The sequence below is a fragment of the Hemiscyllium ocellatum genome, chromosome 45 (genome assembly GCF_020745735.1).
Source record: "Hemiscyllium ocellatum isolate sHemOce1 chromosome 45, sHemOce1.pat.X.cur, whole genome shotgun sequence".
NCBI lineage: Eukaryota > Metazoa > Chordata > Chondrichthyes > Orectolobiformes > Hemiscylliidae > Hemiscyllium > Hemiscyllium ocellatum.
Window position 1 is genome coordinate 20,901,333 of NC_083445.1, and position 15,435 is coordinate 20,916,767.

Consider the following 15,435-nt stretch of genomic DNA (forward strand, 5'->3'; position numbering starts at 1 on the left):
TTCATTTAAGAAAGAGTTGCATAGAGCTCTCAAAGATAGTGGAATTAAGGGTTATGGAGATAAGGCAGGAACAGGATACTGATTAAGGATGATCAGCCATGATCATATTGAATGGTGGTGCAGGCTCGAAGGGCAGAATGGCCTACTCCTGCACCTATTGTCTATTTATTTCTTCATACCACCAGGTGTAGAGTGTCCGGGAACATAGAGGTTGAGCACTTCCATATTCCTCTGAGGAGCTTCATGCATGGCTTAAAAAAAGACATTTCTTATATTTTTCTTAAATAAGGGTACATGCCATGATCACATAGTGTCTTCAAACAATTATCAATTAATACACAATATTGTTTTATTTGACAGTTACTTGGTCCACTGAAATTTCCTGGGAACCAACTTAATTTTCCAACACTTAGGCCACCCTTATCTCACTAACGGAGCCATTGCACCTGGACCTGAAGGTCAGTTAGGATGGCTAGTAATGTCTTATCTAGTAGAGGTATTTCTGTGCTTTAAAGGGTGCATTGTCTGATAATCTTTAGAGGGCATCAGTTTAAGGTTTGAAGGGAAAGAATAATATGGAACGTGAGGGGCAACCTTTTTACACAGAGGGTGGTATGGGTACATTTAAAAGGCATTTGGATAGGCAAGGTTTAGAAGGCCAAGTGCAGGGAAATGGGGTTAGCTTAGATGGACATTTTGGGCAGCATGGACCAGTTTAGGCCAAAGAGCCTGTCTCCATATTGTAGGATGCTATGGCTCACTAGGCCAGCAAGCTGTCCAGCTGTCACGGTTCTTATAGGAACCAACGATATAGAGGAATAAAGGATGACGTCCGACAAGCAGAATTTAGGAAGTTAGGAGCCGAGTTAAAAAAGTAGGACCTCAGAAGTAGTAATCTCAGGATTGCTACCAGTGCCACGTGCTGGTCAGAGTAAAAGTGAAAGAATAGGCAGGATGAATGCATGTCTTGAGAGATGGTGCAGGAGGGAGGTTTTCACATTTTTGAGACATTGGGACTGGTTTTGGGGGAGGTGGGACTACTACAAATTGGATGGTTGATACCTGGGCCAGACTGGAACCAATGTCCAGGGGGTACTTTTGCTAACACTGTTGGGGAGGGTTTAAACTTATGTGGCAGGGGGATCGGAACCAACTGATGAGATTAATAGACAGTAAGGAAGTAGTAACTAAAGCCAGTAAGGAATTAGGTGATGAAGTCAGCATGACTAAGGGAAAGAGTAGGCAAGGAGCAGATGATGAACTTAAAGGGACAGGTGGTCAGAAGTGCATTTGTTTTAATGCAAGAAATGTAATAGGTAAGGCAGATGAACTTAGGGTTTGGATTAGTACCTGGGAATATGACATTATTTCTATCACTGAGACTTGGTTGAGGGAAGGGCATGATTGGTAACTAAATATCCCAGGATATCGATGCTTCAGGCAGGATAGAGAGGGAGGTAAAAGGGGTGGAGGAGTTGCATTACTGGTCAGAAAGGATATCACAGCTGTGCTAAAGGAGTGCACTGTGGAGGACTCGAGCAGTGAGGCAATATGGGCACAGCTCAGAAATAGGAAGGATGTGGTAACAGGCCTCCCAACTGTGAGCACAAGATAGAGGTACAAATATGTAAATACATAGATTATAGAAAGATGTAACAGCAACAGGGTGGCAGTGATAGGAGTTCTTAATTTTCCGAACATTGACTGGGATTCACTTAGTATTAGAGGTCTAGATGGAGCAGAATTTGTGAGGCACATCCAAGGTTTTCCAGAGCAGTATGAAAACAGTCCAATTTGGGAAGGGGCTATACTGGACCTGGTGTTGGGGAATGAGCCCGGCCAGGTGGTTGAAGCTTCAGTAGGGATTACTTGGGAATAGTGATCACAATTCTTAAGTTTTAGAATACACATGGACAAAGATGAAGTGGTCCTAAGAGTGCTAAATTGGGGGAAGGCCAACTATAGCAAAATTTGGCAGGGGAATATGGATTGGGAGCAACTGTTTGAAGGTAAATCCACATTTGATATGTAGGAGGCTTTTAAACAGAGGTTGATTAGAGTGCTGGACAGACATATCCCTGTGAAAATGAGGGATAGAAATGGCAAGATTAGGGAAGACAGATGTAATTGTAAGACTAGCTAAAAGGAAAAAGGAAGCATACATAAGGTCTAGGGAATTGAAAACAGACAAAGCTTTGGAAGAGTATCGGGAATGGAGGACAAATCTGAAACAAAGAATTAAGAGGGCTAAAATGGGTCATGAAATATCTTTAGTAATCAGGGTTAAGAAAAATCCAAAAGCCTTTTATTCGAATATAAGGAGCAAGAGGGTAAACTAGAGAAAGGGTTGGCCCACTCAAGGACAAAGGAGGAAAGTTATACGTGGAGTCAGAGAAAATGGGTGAGACTCTTAATGAATACATTACATCAGTATTCACTGAGGAAAGGGACATGACCAATGTCGAAGTTAGGGATAGATGTTTGATTACTCTAGGTCAAGTCAGCATAAGGAGGGAGGAAGTGTTAGGTATTCTAAAAGGCATTAAAGTGGACACGTCCCCAGATCCGGATGGGATCTACCCCAGTTACTGAGGGAAGCGAGAGAAAATATATCTGGAGCCTTAACAGATATCTTTGCAACAACCTTGAAGACGGTTGAGTTCCCGGAGGACTGGAGAATTGTTAATTTTGTCCCTTGAGCAGGGATTATCCAGATAATTATAGGCCACTGAGCCTGACATCAGTAGGGTAGCTGCTGGAGAAGATACAGAGGGATTGGATCTATTCCCATTTGGAAGAAAATGGGCTTATCAGTGATAGGCAATATGGTTTTGCGCAGGAAAGGTCACATCTTGCAACTTAATAGAATTCTTTGAAGAACTGACAATGTTGATTGATGAGGGAAGGACTACAGGTGTTATATACATTGATTTCAGTCAGGAGTTTAATAAGGTTCCCCATGGTAGGCTGATAGAGAAAATGAAGTTGCATGGTATCCAGGGTATACTAGCTAGATAGACAGAAAAGTGGCTGGAGACAGACAGTATAGTAGTGGAAGGGAGTTTCTCAAAATGCAGAACTGTGACCAGTAGTGTTCCACAGGGATCCATGTTGGGACCACTGTTGCTTGTGATATACATAAATGATTTGGAGGAAGCTATCAGTAGTCTAATTAGCAAGTTTGCAGGTGACACTAAGATTAGTGGAATAGCAGAACGTGAAGGGGACTGTCAGACAATGCAGCAGAATATGGATGGATTGGAGAGTTGGAGTTCAATCCAGGTGGAGTTCAATCCAGGCAAGTGTGATGTGATGCATTTTGGAAGATCCAGATCAAGAGCGAACTATACAGTAAATGGAAAAGCCCTGGGGAAAATTGATGTACAGAGCGATCTTGGTGTTCAGGTCCATTTACCCTGAAGGTGGCAACGCAAATGAATAGAGTGGTCAAGAAGGCATACAGCACGCTTTCCTCATTGGATGGGGTATTGAGTACAAGGCTTGGCAGGTCATGCTACAATTGTATAGGACTTTGGTTCAGCCAAAGTTTGAAATACTGTGTACAGTTCTGGTCACCAAATTACCAAAACAATGTGGATGCTTTGGAGAGGTTGCAGAGGAGGTTCTGCAGGATGTCATGTGATATGGAGGGTGTTAGCTATGAAGAGAGGTTGAGCAGATTAGGATTATTTTCATTAGAAAGATGGAGATTATGGGCATCCTGATTGCAGTCTACAAAATCATGAAGTTATAGACAGCAAGAAGCTTTATCCAGAGTTGAGGACTCAATTACTAGGAGTCACGAGTTCAAGGTGAGTGGGGAGAAGTTTAAGGGAGATACGCGTGGAAAGTTCTTTATGCAGAGGGTGGTGGCTGCTTGGAACACATTGCAAGCGGAGGTGGTAGAGATGAATTTTGACAGATACACAAATGGGCAGGGAACAAAAGGATACAGATCCTTAGAAAATAGCTGACAAGTTTAGTTGGAGGATCTGGACAGGCGCAGGCTTGGAGGGCCAAAGAGCCTGTTCCTGTGCTGTAATTTTCTTTGTTCTTTGTAAGCCCCAAAAGATATGCTAATAAGCCTCAAAGCAATTTTTATGTCATTCTTTCATGGGATGTGGGCATCATTGGCAAGTACAGCATTTGTTACCCATCCCTAACTTCCCTTGGACTGAGTGAACTACTAGAACACTTCAGAGGGGAATTCAGAGTCAACCACATTGCTTTGGGTCTGGAGTTACATGTAGGCTAGATTAATAAGGTTGGCACCTTCGCTAAAAGATATTAGTGAACGATCACTGAGAGCAAATTCCAGATTTTATTCACTGAATTTACATTCCACAAAGTGCCCTGGTGGGTGTTGAACCATGTCCCCATAGAGTCTGAAGGTTACTAGTTCAACGATATCATGGCTGGACCATCACGTCTCCTCATCCTGCTCCAAGCTGCATCCAGTCTCTGCTGGAATGAACTATTCTGATGGTACATGGACCCACGTCATTGTGGGTTATCGCACAGTGTTTGCGAGCTGTCCTACCGTAACTTGTCTTTTCCTCCATGCTTCTCTCCTCAGGTCCACAAGGAGTATAGTAAGTGCCTGCGGCATGCCCACTGCTGTAGCCGCCCCACTGCTGGGGTCTCCCACAGCAACCTGAAGACTTCCACCATCCGGAACAGCAGCCGGTACTACACTGGTACTCAGGTACAGAACGCTGCGGCGAGCAGGAGGATGGCTGAAAAGGTCATTTTTTGACAGGGTCATATAAAGTTGAATTGTGTTGTTGTCTGTTTTCTCAGACGATCGGTTCTTCAGCGAATTCAGCCTCTTGGCGTGTGGGAGATGGGATGGGTCATCCAACCGAATGCAAAACATTTCATCATTGAGCAGCTGGGGGTGGATGTGTATGTGTGTGTGTGTGTGTGAGATTTGGCAGGTATCTCTTCCCACCACTGACCTGCCCTTAATGCAGTAACTCCCATTCCAAGGTCATACAGCACAGACAGGCCCTTTGGCCCAAACTACTTTACACGAACCAAAATGTCCATCCACACTAACCCCATTTCCCTGCATCCAGTCTATATTTTTCTCAACCGTTCCTATCCATGTATTTGTCCAAATGTTGTTAATGTACCCAGCTCAACCACTTCCACTGGCAGCTCATTCCATCTGTACACCACCGTATGTGTAAAAAGGTCACCCCTCATGTTCTCTTTTATGCTTTCCTCTCTAACCTTAAACTGATGTCCTCTAGTTTTTTCCCCAACCCTGGGGAAAAAGCTAAGTGTGTTCACCCTATCCATGCCTCTCATAAACTTCTATAAGATTCCCCCCTCAGTCTCCTACGCTCCAAGGAAAAAAAGTCCTAGCTTGTCCAACCTTTCCCTTTCACTTAGACCATTGAGTTCTGGCAACAACCTTGTAAATTTCTTCTGAAGTCTTTCCAGTTTAACAACATCTTTCCTATAGCAAGGTGATCAAAACTGAACACAATACTCCAAATGCAACCTCACCAACATCCTGTGCAACATAACTTCCCAATTTTTATACTCAACACCAACTGATGAAGGCCAGTGTGCCAAAAGCCTTCTTCACTGCCCTATCTGTGACTCCACTTTCAGAGAACGGTGCAGTTGAACTTCAAGGTCCCTCTGTTCCATTACACTCCTTAAGGTTCTACCATTCACCATGAAATTCCTACCTTGATTTGACTTTCCAAACTGCAAGACCTCACAATAATCTATATTAAACTGCATTTGCCATTTCTCGGCCCACTTCTCAAGCTGATCAAGGTCCTACTGCAATTTCTAATAACCTTCCTCACTGTCTACAATACTGCCTATTTTAGTGTTATCTGCAAACTTACTAATAATAACGTGTACATTCTCATCCAAATCATTGATATAGATAACAAACAGTACTTCACCAGCCCCTGAAGTATTCCACTAGTCATAGGCTTCCAGTCCGATAAACATCCTTCCACTATTACCCTCTCCTTCCTACCATCAAACCAATTGTGTATTCAATTTGCCAACTCCCCTTGGATTCCATGCAATCTAACCTTCCAGAGCAGCCTGTAGAACTTTATCAAAGGCCTTACTGTAATCCATATTGGCTATGTGTTGCTGGAAAAGCACAGCAGGTCAGGCAGCATCCAAGGAGGAGAATCGACGTTTCTCCTTCTCCTTGGATGCTGCCTGACCTGCTGCGCTTTTCCAGCAACACATTTTCAGCTCTGATCTCCAGCATCTGCAGTCCTCACTTTCTCCATATAGGCTATGTCTACCACCCTGTCTTCGTCAATCTTCCTGGTCGTATCATCATAGAACTCTTAACAAATTTAAGGCATGATCTCCCATGCATATGCCATGCTGACTATTCCTATTTAAAACACTGTTATTCCAAATGCGTGCATATCATATCTCTCACATGAGGTGACAACTGTCCCCCCGAGTAACTATGGGAACCCCACTTCACAACTTTTTTTTAGATTACTTACAGTGTGGAAACAAGCCCTTCGGCCCAACAAGTTCGGCCCGAAGCGCAACCCACCCAGACCTATTAACTTACATTTACCCCTGCTCCTAATACTACGGGCAATTTAGCATGGCCAATTCACCTAACCTGCACATTTTTGGACTGTGGGAGGAAACCGGAGCACCCAGAGGAAACCCACGCAGACACGGGGAGAATATGCAAACTCCACACAGTCAGTTGCCTGAGGTGGGAATTGAACACGGGTCTCTGGCGCTGTGAGGCAGCAGTGCTAACCACTGTGCCACCGTGCCGCCCACAAACTTGTTCCTGACATTGACAACAGACCCTGACATCAACCTGTTTTCAATTGCCCAATGTTAGCAGCATGATACAATATGTAAAGTAATTAAAACTTGATTCCTTTTAAACCAGTCAGTTTTATCCATAGTTTCAAAAACAGCTATCATAGTTGTTTGAAAGGCAGGAGCCGAATACACACTATTTCCAGAGATAATCTAACCATTGCTCTAAATTATTGTTGGGTCAATGATACAGCCCTGCCTTGTTTCTGGATAGCCAGTGCAGCCTCAGACCTAATGCTAGGTTGTAGGTGTAGCCTTGGACTTTTTGTTAGATGGATGGTACAGCCTCGGGCCTGTTGCTTGGTCAGTGCTGCAGTCTCAGGCCTGTTACAAGGTCGGTGCTGAAGCATCAGCCTGTTGATGAATCGGTGTTGCAGCCTGAAGTTCTTCTGCATCACTGGGCTGTTGCTAGATAGTTGTTGCTGGATCAATGCTGCAGCCTCAGCACAGCATAGATAGCCCTCATTCTGGATTAGTGGTGCTGGAAGAGCACAGCAATTCTGGCAGCATCCAAGGAGCAGTAAAATCGATGTTTTGGGCAAAAGCCTTTCATCAGGAATAAAGGCAGAGAGCCTGAAGCGTGGAAAGATAAGCTAGAGGAGGGTGAGGGGTGGGGAGAAAGTAGCATGAAGTACAGAAGGTGAGTGGGGGAGGGGATGAAGGTGATTGGTCGAGGGCAGGGGGAGGGTGGAGTGGATAGGTGGAAAAGAAGAGAGGCAGGTAGGACAAGTCATGGGGACAGTGCTGAACTGGAAGTTTGGAACTAGGATGAGGTGAGGGAAGGGGAAATGAGGAAACTGTTGAAGTCCACATTGATGTCCTGGGGTTGAAGTGTTCCGAGGTGGAAGATGAGGCATTCTTCCTCCAGGCGTCTGGTGGTGAGGGAGCGGCAGTGAAGGAGGCCCAGGATCTCCATGTCCTCGGCAGAGTGGGAGGAGAAGTTGAAATGTTGGGCCACAGGGCGGTGTGGTTGAGTGGTGTGGGTGTCCCGGAGATGTTCCCTAAAGCGCTCTGCTAGGAGGCGTCCAGTCGCCCCATGTAGAGGAGACCGCATCAGGAGCAACGGATAAATTAATGATATTAGTGGATGTGCAGGTAAGACTTTGATGGATGTGGAAGGCTCCTTTAGGGCCTTGGATGAAGGTGAGGAAGGAAGTGTGGGCGCAGGTTTTGCAGTTCCTGCGGTGGCAGGGGAAGATGCCAGGATGGGAGGGTGGGTTGTAGGGGCGTGGACCTGACTAGGTTGTCATGGAGGGAACAGTCTTTGCGAAAGTGGGAAAGGGGTGGGGTCTTTTTTGGAGGTGGCGGAAATGTCCAGGAAGGGGAGGGAGGTATCAGGGATGGTCCAGGTAAATTTAAGGTCAGGGTGGAATGTGTTGGTGAAGTTGATGAATTGCTCAACTTCCTCGCGGGAGCATGAGGTGGCGCCAATGCAGTCATCAATGTAGCAGAGGAAGAGGTGGGGAGTGGTGCGGGTATAATTATGGAAGATCAACTGTTCTACGTAGCCAACAAAGAGACAGGCATAGCTGGGGCCCATACGTGTGCCCATGGCTACCCATTTGGTCTGGAGTAAGTGGGAGGATTCGAAGGAGAAATTGTTAAGAGTGAGGACCAGTTCGGCCAAACGAATGAGAGTGTCGGTGGAAGGGTACTGTTGAGGATGTCGGGAGAGGAAAAAATGGAGGGCTTGGAGGTCCTGGTCATGGCGGATGGAGGTGTATAGAGATTGGATATCCATGGTGAAGATGAGGCGTTGGGGGCTGGGGAAACGGAAGTCTTGGAGGAGGTGGAGGATGTGGGTGGTGTCTCGAATGTATGTGGGGAGTTCCTGGACTAGGGGGGATAGGAGTGTCGAGGTAGGTAGAAATGAGTTCAGTGGGGCAGGTGCATGCTGAGACAATGGGTCGGCCAGGGTGGTCAGGCTTGTGGATCTTGGGAAGGAGGTAGAACCGGGCAGTGCGGGGTTCCTGGATTATGAGGTTGGAAGCTGTGCGTGGGAGATCTTCTGAGGTGATGAGGTTCTGTATGGTCTGGGAGATGATGGTTTGTTGATGGGGGGGGGGGTGAGGTTATGGTCAAGGGGGCGGTAGGAAGAGGTGTCCTCGAGTTGGCGTTTGGCTTCAGCGGTGTAGAGGTCAGTGCGCACGTTTTACCTGCACATCCACTAATATCATTTGTTGTATCTGTTGCTCCCGATGCGGTCTCCTCTACATTGGGGAGATTGGACGCCTCCTAGCAGAGCACTTTAGGGAACATCTTCGGGACACCCGCACCAATCAACCACACCGCCCTGTGGCCCAACATTTCAATTCCCCCTCCCACTCTGCCGAGGTCATGGAGGTCCTGGGCCTCCTTCACCGCCGCTCTCTCACCACCAGACGCTTGGAGGAAGAATGCCTCATCTTCCGCCTCGGAACACTTCAACTCTAGGGCAAAAACATGGACTTCAACAGTTTCCTCATTTCCCCTTCCCCCACCTCACCCAAGTTCCAAACTTCCAGCCCAGCACTGTCCCCATGACTTGTTCTACCTGCTTTTCCAGCTATCCACGCCACCCTCCCCTCCCCCACTCACCTATTATACTCTATGCTACTTTCTCCCCATCCCTACCCTCTTCTAGCTTATCTCTCCACGCTTCAGGCTCTCTGCCTTTATTCCTGATGAAGGGCTTTTGCCCGAAACGTCGATTTTACTGCTCCTCGGATGCTGCCTGAACTGCTGTGCTCTTCCAGCACCACTAATCCAGAATCTGGTTTCCAGCATCTGCAGTCATTATTTTTAAATAGATAGCCCTTAGCCTACTCTGTTAAGCGTGCTTCTTAGTTTTTTTCACTGTCTCAGTGTTTTTACTCTCCCAGGCGGTGGATTCAAGTAGTCTGAGCTGAAAAAGTGGAAGGATTTGCCTCTCGTTCTATCTGGCTCCCATCTGCCAGTACTATCCAATAGGATCTTTGTTCTATAATCTAGTTTTTTTTTGTGCGGGGGGGGGTGGGGGGTGGGAGGTCGACAGGGAAAGCGCTCTCTCCATTCAATCCTGTTCTTTTCCATTTAAACGATCGCCTGTAGCCATCGTCTGAGAAACTGTGGTGATGTACCGTGTTCTTGCTCTCCAACGTCCCCACCTTTTGCTTTCGCAGTGCAGCTCTATGTCCTTGTCCCTGCTCTGTTCTGTTTGTTCGTTCAATGCGTTCCTCTGGGCAGCTTAGTCACCTACATGTGCACCTGTACAAGATGAGCTGTCTACAAATAGGAACCACGACAGCACCCAAAGAAAGTTACTGCTGAGTGAAGGTGGTTGATTTTTTGAAATCTTTTTTTAAGTGGGAGCAGGTGGATTCCCAGAATAGGACCAGAGAGTTACATGTAATATGATGAAATGTGGCTTAACCAAGAGTCTACTAGAATGAGGCAGTGGGACAGGGAAAATGTCTATGATTAATAGAATAATATGATGAGGATATAGAGACCTATAGCCATTAGAGGAGTGCTTGGAGACACCAGTAATTAATTTGGCCATTTAATCAGTTTTTATTCATCTTCTGGAGAGTGGGATATCTCTTTACCAACACTCAATATCTTTTCTTAAAACTTATTTAATGGAATGCAATTTCACTGACCAGGTTGGTATTTGTTGCTCATCCCTCACTGCCCTTGACCTGAGGCTTGCTCGCGCCATTTCAAGGATCATTTAAAAGTCACCATATTCCTGTGGGTGAAGACTGTACTGGGTGAGGATTGTAGATTTTCTTTCTTGAAGAACATTAGTGTAGCAGGTGGAATTTTAAACAACATCCTTAAGATAAAATTTGTTTCTGTATTTATTAATTGAATTCTACCACATGCCATGATGCAATTTGAACCAAATGTTCCAAAAGCATTTAGGCTGGGCCTCTGAATATTATCATTATGCCACCATCACAATTGTAGTGAAAATGGCTTTAGTTAGAATGGCATCTATGTCCTCTCCCAAACCTTTGTGCACTCAATACTTCGAAAGGATCTATATCAGCCCCATTATTTCACTTCCATCCATTTTAACCTCCTTTTAAGAAAATCTTGTGTTGCCAAGGAAAGGAAACCCAGCAGGTTCTAACCAAGTGTTGTAACTCCCTCTGATGCTGGGTGACAACTCTGTAGCATTCAAGAATGGTTAGAACTTTCACTGAGTCAGACCAGGAATTCAAGGTCCCATTCCAAAAACCTAAACAGGAATCCAGGCAGATGCTTGGTATTGCACTGGTAGATTGCAATTTAAATCTAAGCTAATCGTTGAGAGAAAAACCAAGACAGCTTTCGTTGTGGTAGAGTTTAACCACTCAGTCTTATAGTCCTTCCACTTACCAGTTCCTCCTGTCCCCCTTTTAAATGAATTAATCAATTAACCAAATAACTATGTTGATCCTACTAGTCAGTAACCAGTTGTGGTTTACTGTAAGAAATGCTTCTATTTACACCAGCAAAAAGTCTTCCTATCCCACACCAGACTCAGCAACCCCTGTAAATTTCCTACATTTCACTAAAGTGTATGAATTACGACTCATGATGAACAGCAGATCCATAAAACATTGTTGTATGCAAATTGCCCATCACATTTCCTATATCAGAACAGTTCAATGCTTCTGAAGTAAATCAGTGGCTGAATCTAGACACTGATCTAATGTGTGGGAGGAAAACTCCTTCCTGGTCGAAATAGAAGAGTCTTTTTATAGTTAATAAGAATTAGTTCATAATTTATTAGCAACTAGTTACAGGTTACATTGATACATTTGACTTGTTACAGAGATGGGGGGAGTTGGGGGTTAGATGTTAGGTTTTGTTCCTTCCGAGATCCCTAAGCTGTTCTGACCACAATTCCCACAACATCATCATTTTGAGTGGTGCTTATGACACGCCTTCATAGGATCATCCCAATAGACAGAGGACTTAGAGAGGGCTTTCCACTGGGAAGAGTCAATCCTCAGGGATCTCCTGGGGATAATCCATGACGAGGGATTTCAAATATGCATCAAGTGCTGCCATTGCTTGCTCAAATAGGATTTTCTGCTACTGTCAAGTCTGTTTCTCCAACTGTTCTCTGGTCCACTTCCCCTCTTCCCTGCCCAACAGCAAAGTTTCAGGCCTCAAACTAATGGCTGCAACCTCCTTTTACAGAGCCGGATCCGGAGGATGTGGAACGACACAGTTCGGAAGCAATCGGAATCTTCCTTCATGGCAGGAGACATCAATAGCACTCCAACCCTAAATCGAGGTGCCCTTCCGAAGTGTCTCCGAGGATCTCAGACACTATTGGTGTCACAGATGGGAGGGGGTGGTACAAATTGTGGTGGGAGCTTGTTCATTGGCCTACATGGAGGTGGCAGTAGGTTTGCAAGGCATTGCAATCAATCATGACAAATACCTTCAATAATCATTAATACTGAAGGACCACTCCCCGCCAAGGGCAGTCTGACCCTTGAAGAGCAGGTACCTCATCTCAGAGGCAGAGGCACTACCCACCACATCACAAAACCTTCCTAAGTTCTTGTTATTGGAATTATTTTCTGCTATTTCCAGCACTGAGGTACAAGCTCAGGTTTACGTAGAAGACAAGACTTTGAAAAGAATAGAAGAGTGAGATTCGGGATTTGAGACTCTCAAATCCTTACATGAAGGGGTAAAGGGTGGGGTAAAGGTTGCTCAAGGTGTAAAACAAATGATATACTGGATTGTGGGAGTATAAGGAGGGCCACTGAAGACAACTTGTATACTTCATCCCTCTTGATTTCTACACCATCCAAAAAGGCCAAAGCTGATCCTCGACCCCAGGTCTACTGTCCTACCAGAGCTCCTCATCCCTCAAATGCCCCCGGTCTCTGCCTCTTCTTCTGGAAGCCGATTTTTGGTAAAGCTGTTCTAAGAGTAACTGAACTTCAGCAATGTCTGTTTCAATGTCAGAGTTCTAGAGTCTGTAGTATTTTGCCTTTGTCGTTCTGTCTTTCTCCCTTGCCTCCTCCGGTTTCTATTCTCACCTCTTCCTCTCTCCGTTACTGCCTGTCCCTCTCCCTTACCTCCTCCAGTTTTTATACCTCACCTTCTCATGTCATTATATTACACCCAATCTTTCCCTCATATCCTATAGAATCCCTATCGTGCATTTAGAGGCCATTTGGCCCGTCGGGTTTGCACCAAACCTCCAAAGAGTATCTCACTTACCCACCGTATCCCCGTAACCTCACATTTACTATCGCTAACCCACTTAGTCTACACAACCCTGAACGCTCTGGGCAATTTAAATTTAGCATGACCAATCCACCTAAGCTGCACATCTTTGGACTGTGCGAGGAAATCAGAGCACCCAGAGGAAACCCACATAAACAAAGTGTGTGTGGAGTCACCCAAGGCTGGAATCAAACCTCAGTCCTTGGTGCTGAGAGGCAAGTGCAAACCCCTAAGCTATTGTGCCAAGCTCCCCCTCTCCCTCACATCTTCCTCTTACCCTCACTGCCTCCAGTCTCTCCCTCATCTCTACCTGTACCTATCCTCACCTCCTCCACACTATACCTCATTCCCTCTCTCCTTACTTCCTCCCATCTCTCCCCTTCTTACTCCTCTCTCTTCCCCTCACACCCTTCTCTCTTTCTCACTTCTTCCCCTCACTTACTTCTTCTCTCCCCCTCACTTCTTCTGCCTCCCTTACATCCTCCTTTGCCCTCAGTCGAAGTTATCCTTTTATTTTCTTCTTCAACTAGGAACTATGGGAAATCACCTGCTGACCAATCCTGTTCTGCAGCCTCGTTCTGGTGCCAGCCCCTACAACACTCTCTTGGCCGAATCAGTGGGCTACAGCGCTCCCTCACCCACTGTCTTCAGCTCACCAGGTTGGCAATGATACTTTCTTCACACCTCTCAGTCCCAAACAGCCCACTGTTGGAGCTCACACTGTGAGTCACATTCTATATTGGGTCTGTCAATGTCCTGCAAACTCACATCAGCACTCACTGGTCATTATATGAACATACAACATTACAGTGCATTACAGGCCCTTCGGCCCTTGATGTTGCACCAATCTGTGAAACCAATCTTACGCCTATCTAACCTTACCATCTGTGTTTATCCAATGACCATTTAAATGCCCTTAAATGTTGACAAGTCAACCACTATTGCAGGCAAGACTTTCCTTGCCCTTACTACTCTCTGAGTAAAGAACCTAACTCTGACATCTGTTCTATATCTATCACCTCTCATTTTAAAGCTATGTCCCCTCGTTCTAGCCATCATCCAAGGAAAACAGCTCTCACTGACCACCCTATCTAATCTTCTGATCATCTTGTAAGCCTCTATTAAGTCGCCCCTTAACCTTCTTTGGAATGAAAACAGCCTCAAGTCCCTCAACCTTTCCTCACTGATCTTCCCTCCTTACCAGGCAACATCCTGGTAAATTTCCTCTGCACCCTTTCCAATGCTTCCAGATCCTTCCTATAATGCGGTGACTAGTACCGTACACAATATTAAAAGTGAGGCCACACTAGAGTTTTGTACAGCTGCAACATGACTCCATGGCTCCGAAACACAATCTCTCTACCAATAAAAGCTCACACACATACACCTTCTTAACAACCCTACCAATCTGGGTGTCAGCTTTCAGGGATCTATGCACATAGACACAGAGATCCCTCTGCTCATCCACACTATCAAGAATCTTACCATTAGCCCAGTATTCTTATTCCTGTTACTCCTTCCAAAATGAATCACCTCACATTTTTCCACATTAAACTCCATTTGCCACCTCTCAGCCCAGCTTATCGATGTCTCCCTGTAACCTGCAACATTCTTCCTCACTGTCCACAACTCCACCGTCTTTGGTGTCATCTGTTAATTTTTGAACCCATCCTCTACACCCTCATCCAGATCATTTATAAAAATGACAAACAACAGAGGACCCAAACAGATCCTTGCGATACACTACTTGTAACTGAACTCCAGGATTAACATTTCCCATCAATACCACCCTGTCTTTTTTCAGCTAGCCAATTTCTGATCCAAACTACTAAATCACCCTCAATCCCATGCCTCTGCATTTTGTGCAATAGTCTACCATGGGGAACTTTATCAAGTGCTTTACTGAAATCCATATACACCACATCGACTGTTTTACCCTAATCCACCTGTTAGGTAACCATCTCAAAGAACTCAATAAGATTTGTGAGATAGGACCTACCCTTCACAAAACTGTGTTGACTATCCCGAATCAAATTATTCCTCTCTAGAGGATTAAATCCTCTCTCTTATAATCCTTTCCAACACTTTACCACACTGAAGTAAGCTATAATTACCAGGGTTGTTGCTACTACCCTTCTTGAACAAGGGGACAACATTTGCTAACCTCCAGTCTTTTGGCACTATTCCTATAGACAATGACGACATAAAGATAAAGCCAAAGGCTCTGCAATCTCCTCCTTAGCTTCTCAGAGAATCCTAGGTTAAATCTCATCCGGCCAAGGAAGCTTATCTATTTTCACACTTTCCAAAATTGCCAACACCACCTTGTTATGAACCCCAATCCCATCTAGTCTAATAGCCTGTATCTCAGTATTCTCCCCAACAACATTGTCT

The 15,435-nt window shown here is 45.2% G+C and overlaps 1 protein-coding gene across 1 annotated transcript in view; it reads left to right on the forward strand.

Annotated features, from left to right (window-relative positions):
* LOC132835881 (adhesion G protein-coupled receptor L1-like) overlaps nt 1–15,435 on the forward strand; it is a 399,302-nt gene that overhangs the window by 379,623 nt on the left and 4,244 nt on the right. Inside the window, exons 22-24 of the mRNA XM_060854978.1 lie at nt 4,577–4,705; nt 11,995–12,091; nt 13,572–13,700. Coding sequence (XP_060710961.1) covers nt 4,577–4,705; nt 11,995–12,091; nt 13,572–13,700 — 355 coding nt within the window. The remainder of the gene's footprint in view (nt 1–4,576; nt 4,706–11,994; nt 12,092–13,571; nt 13,701–15,435) is intronic.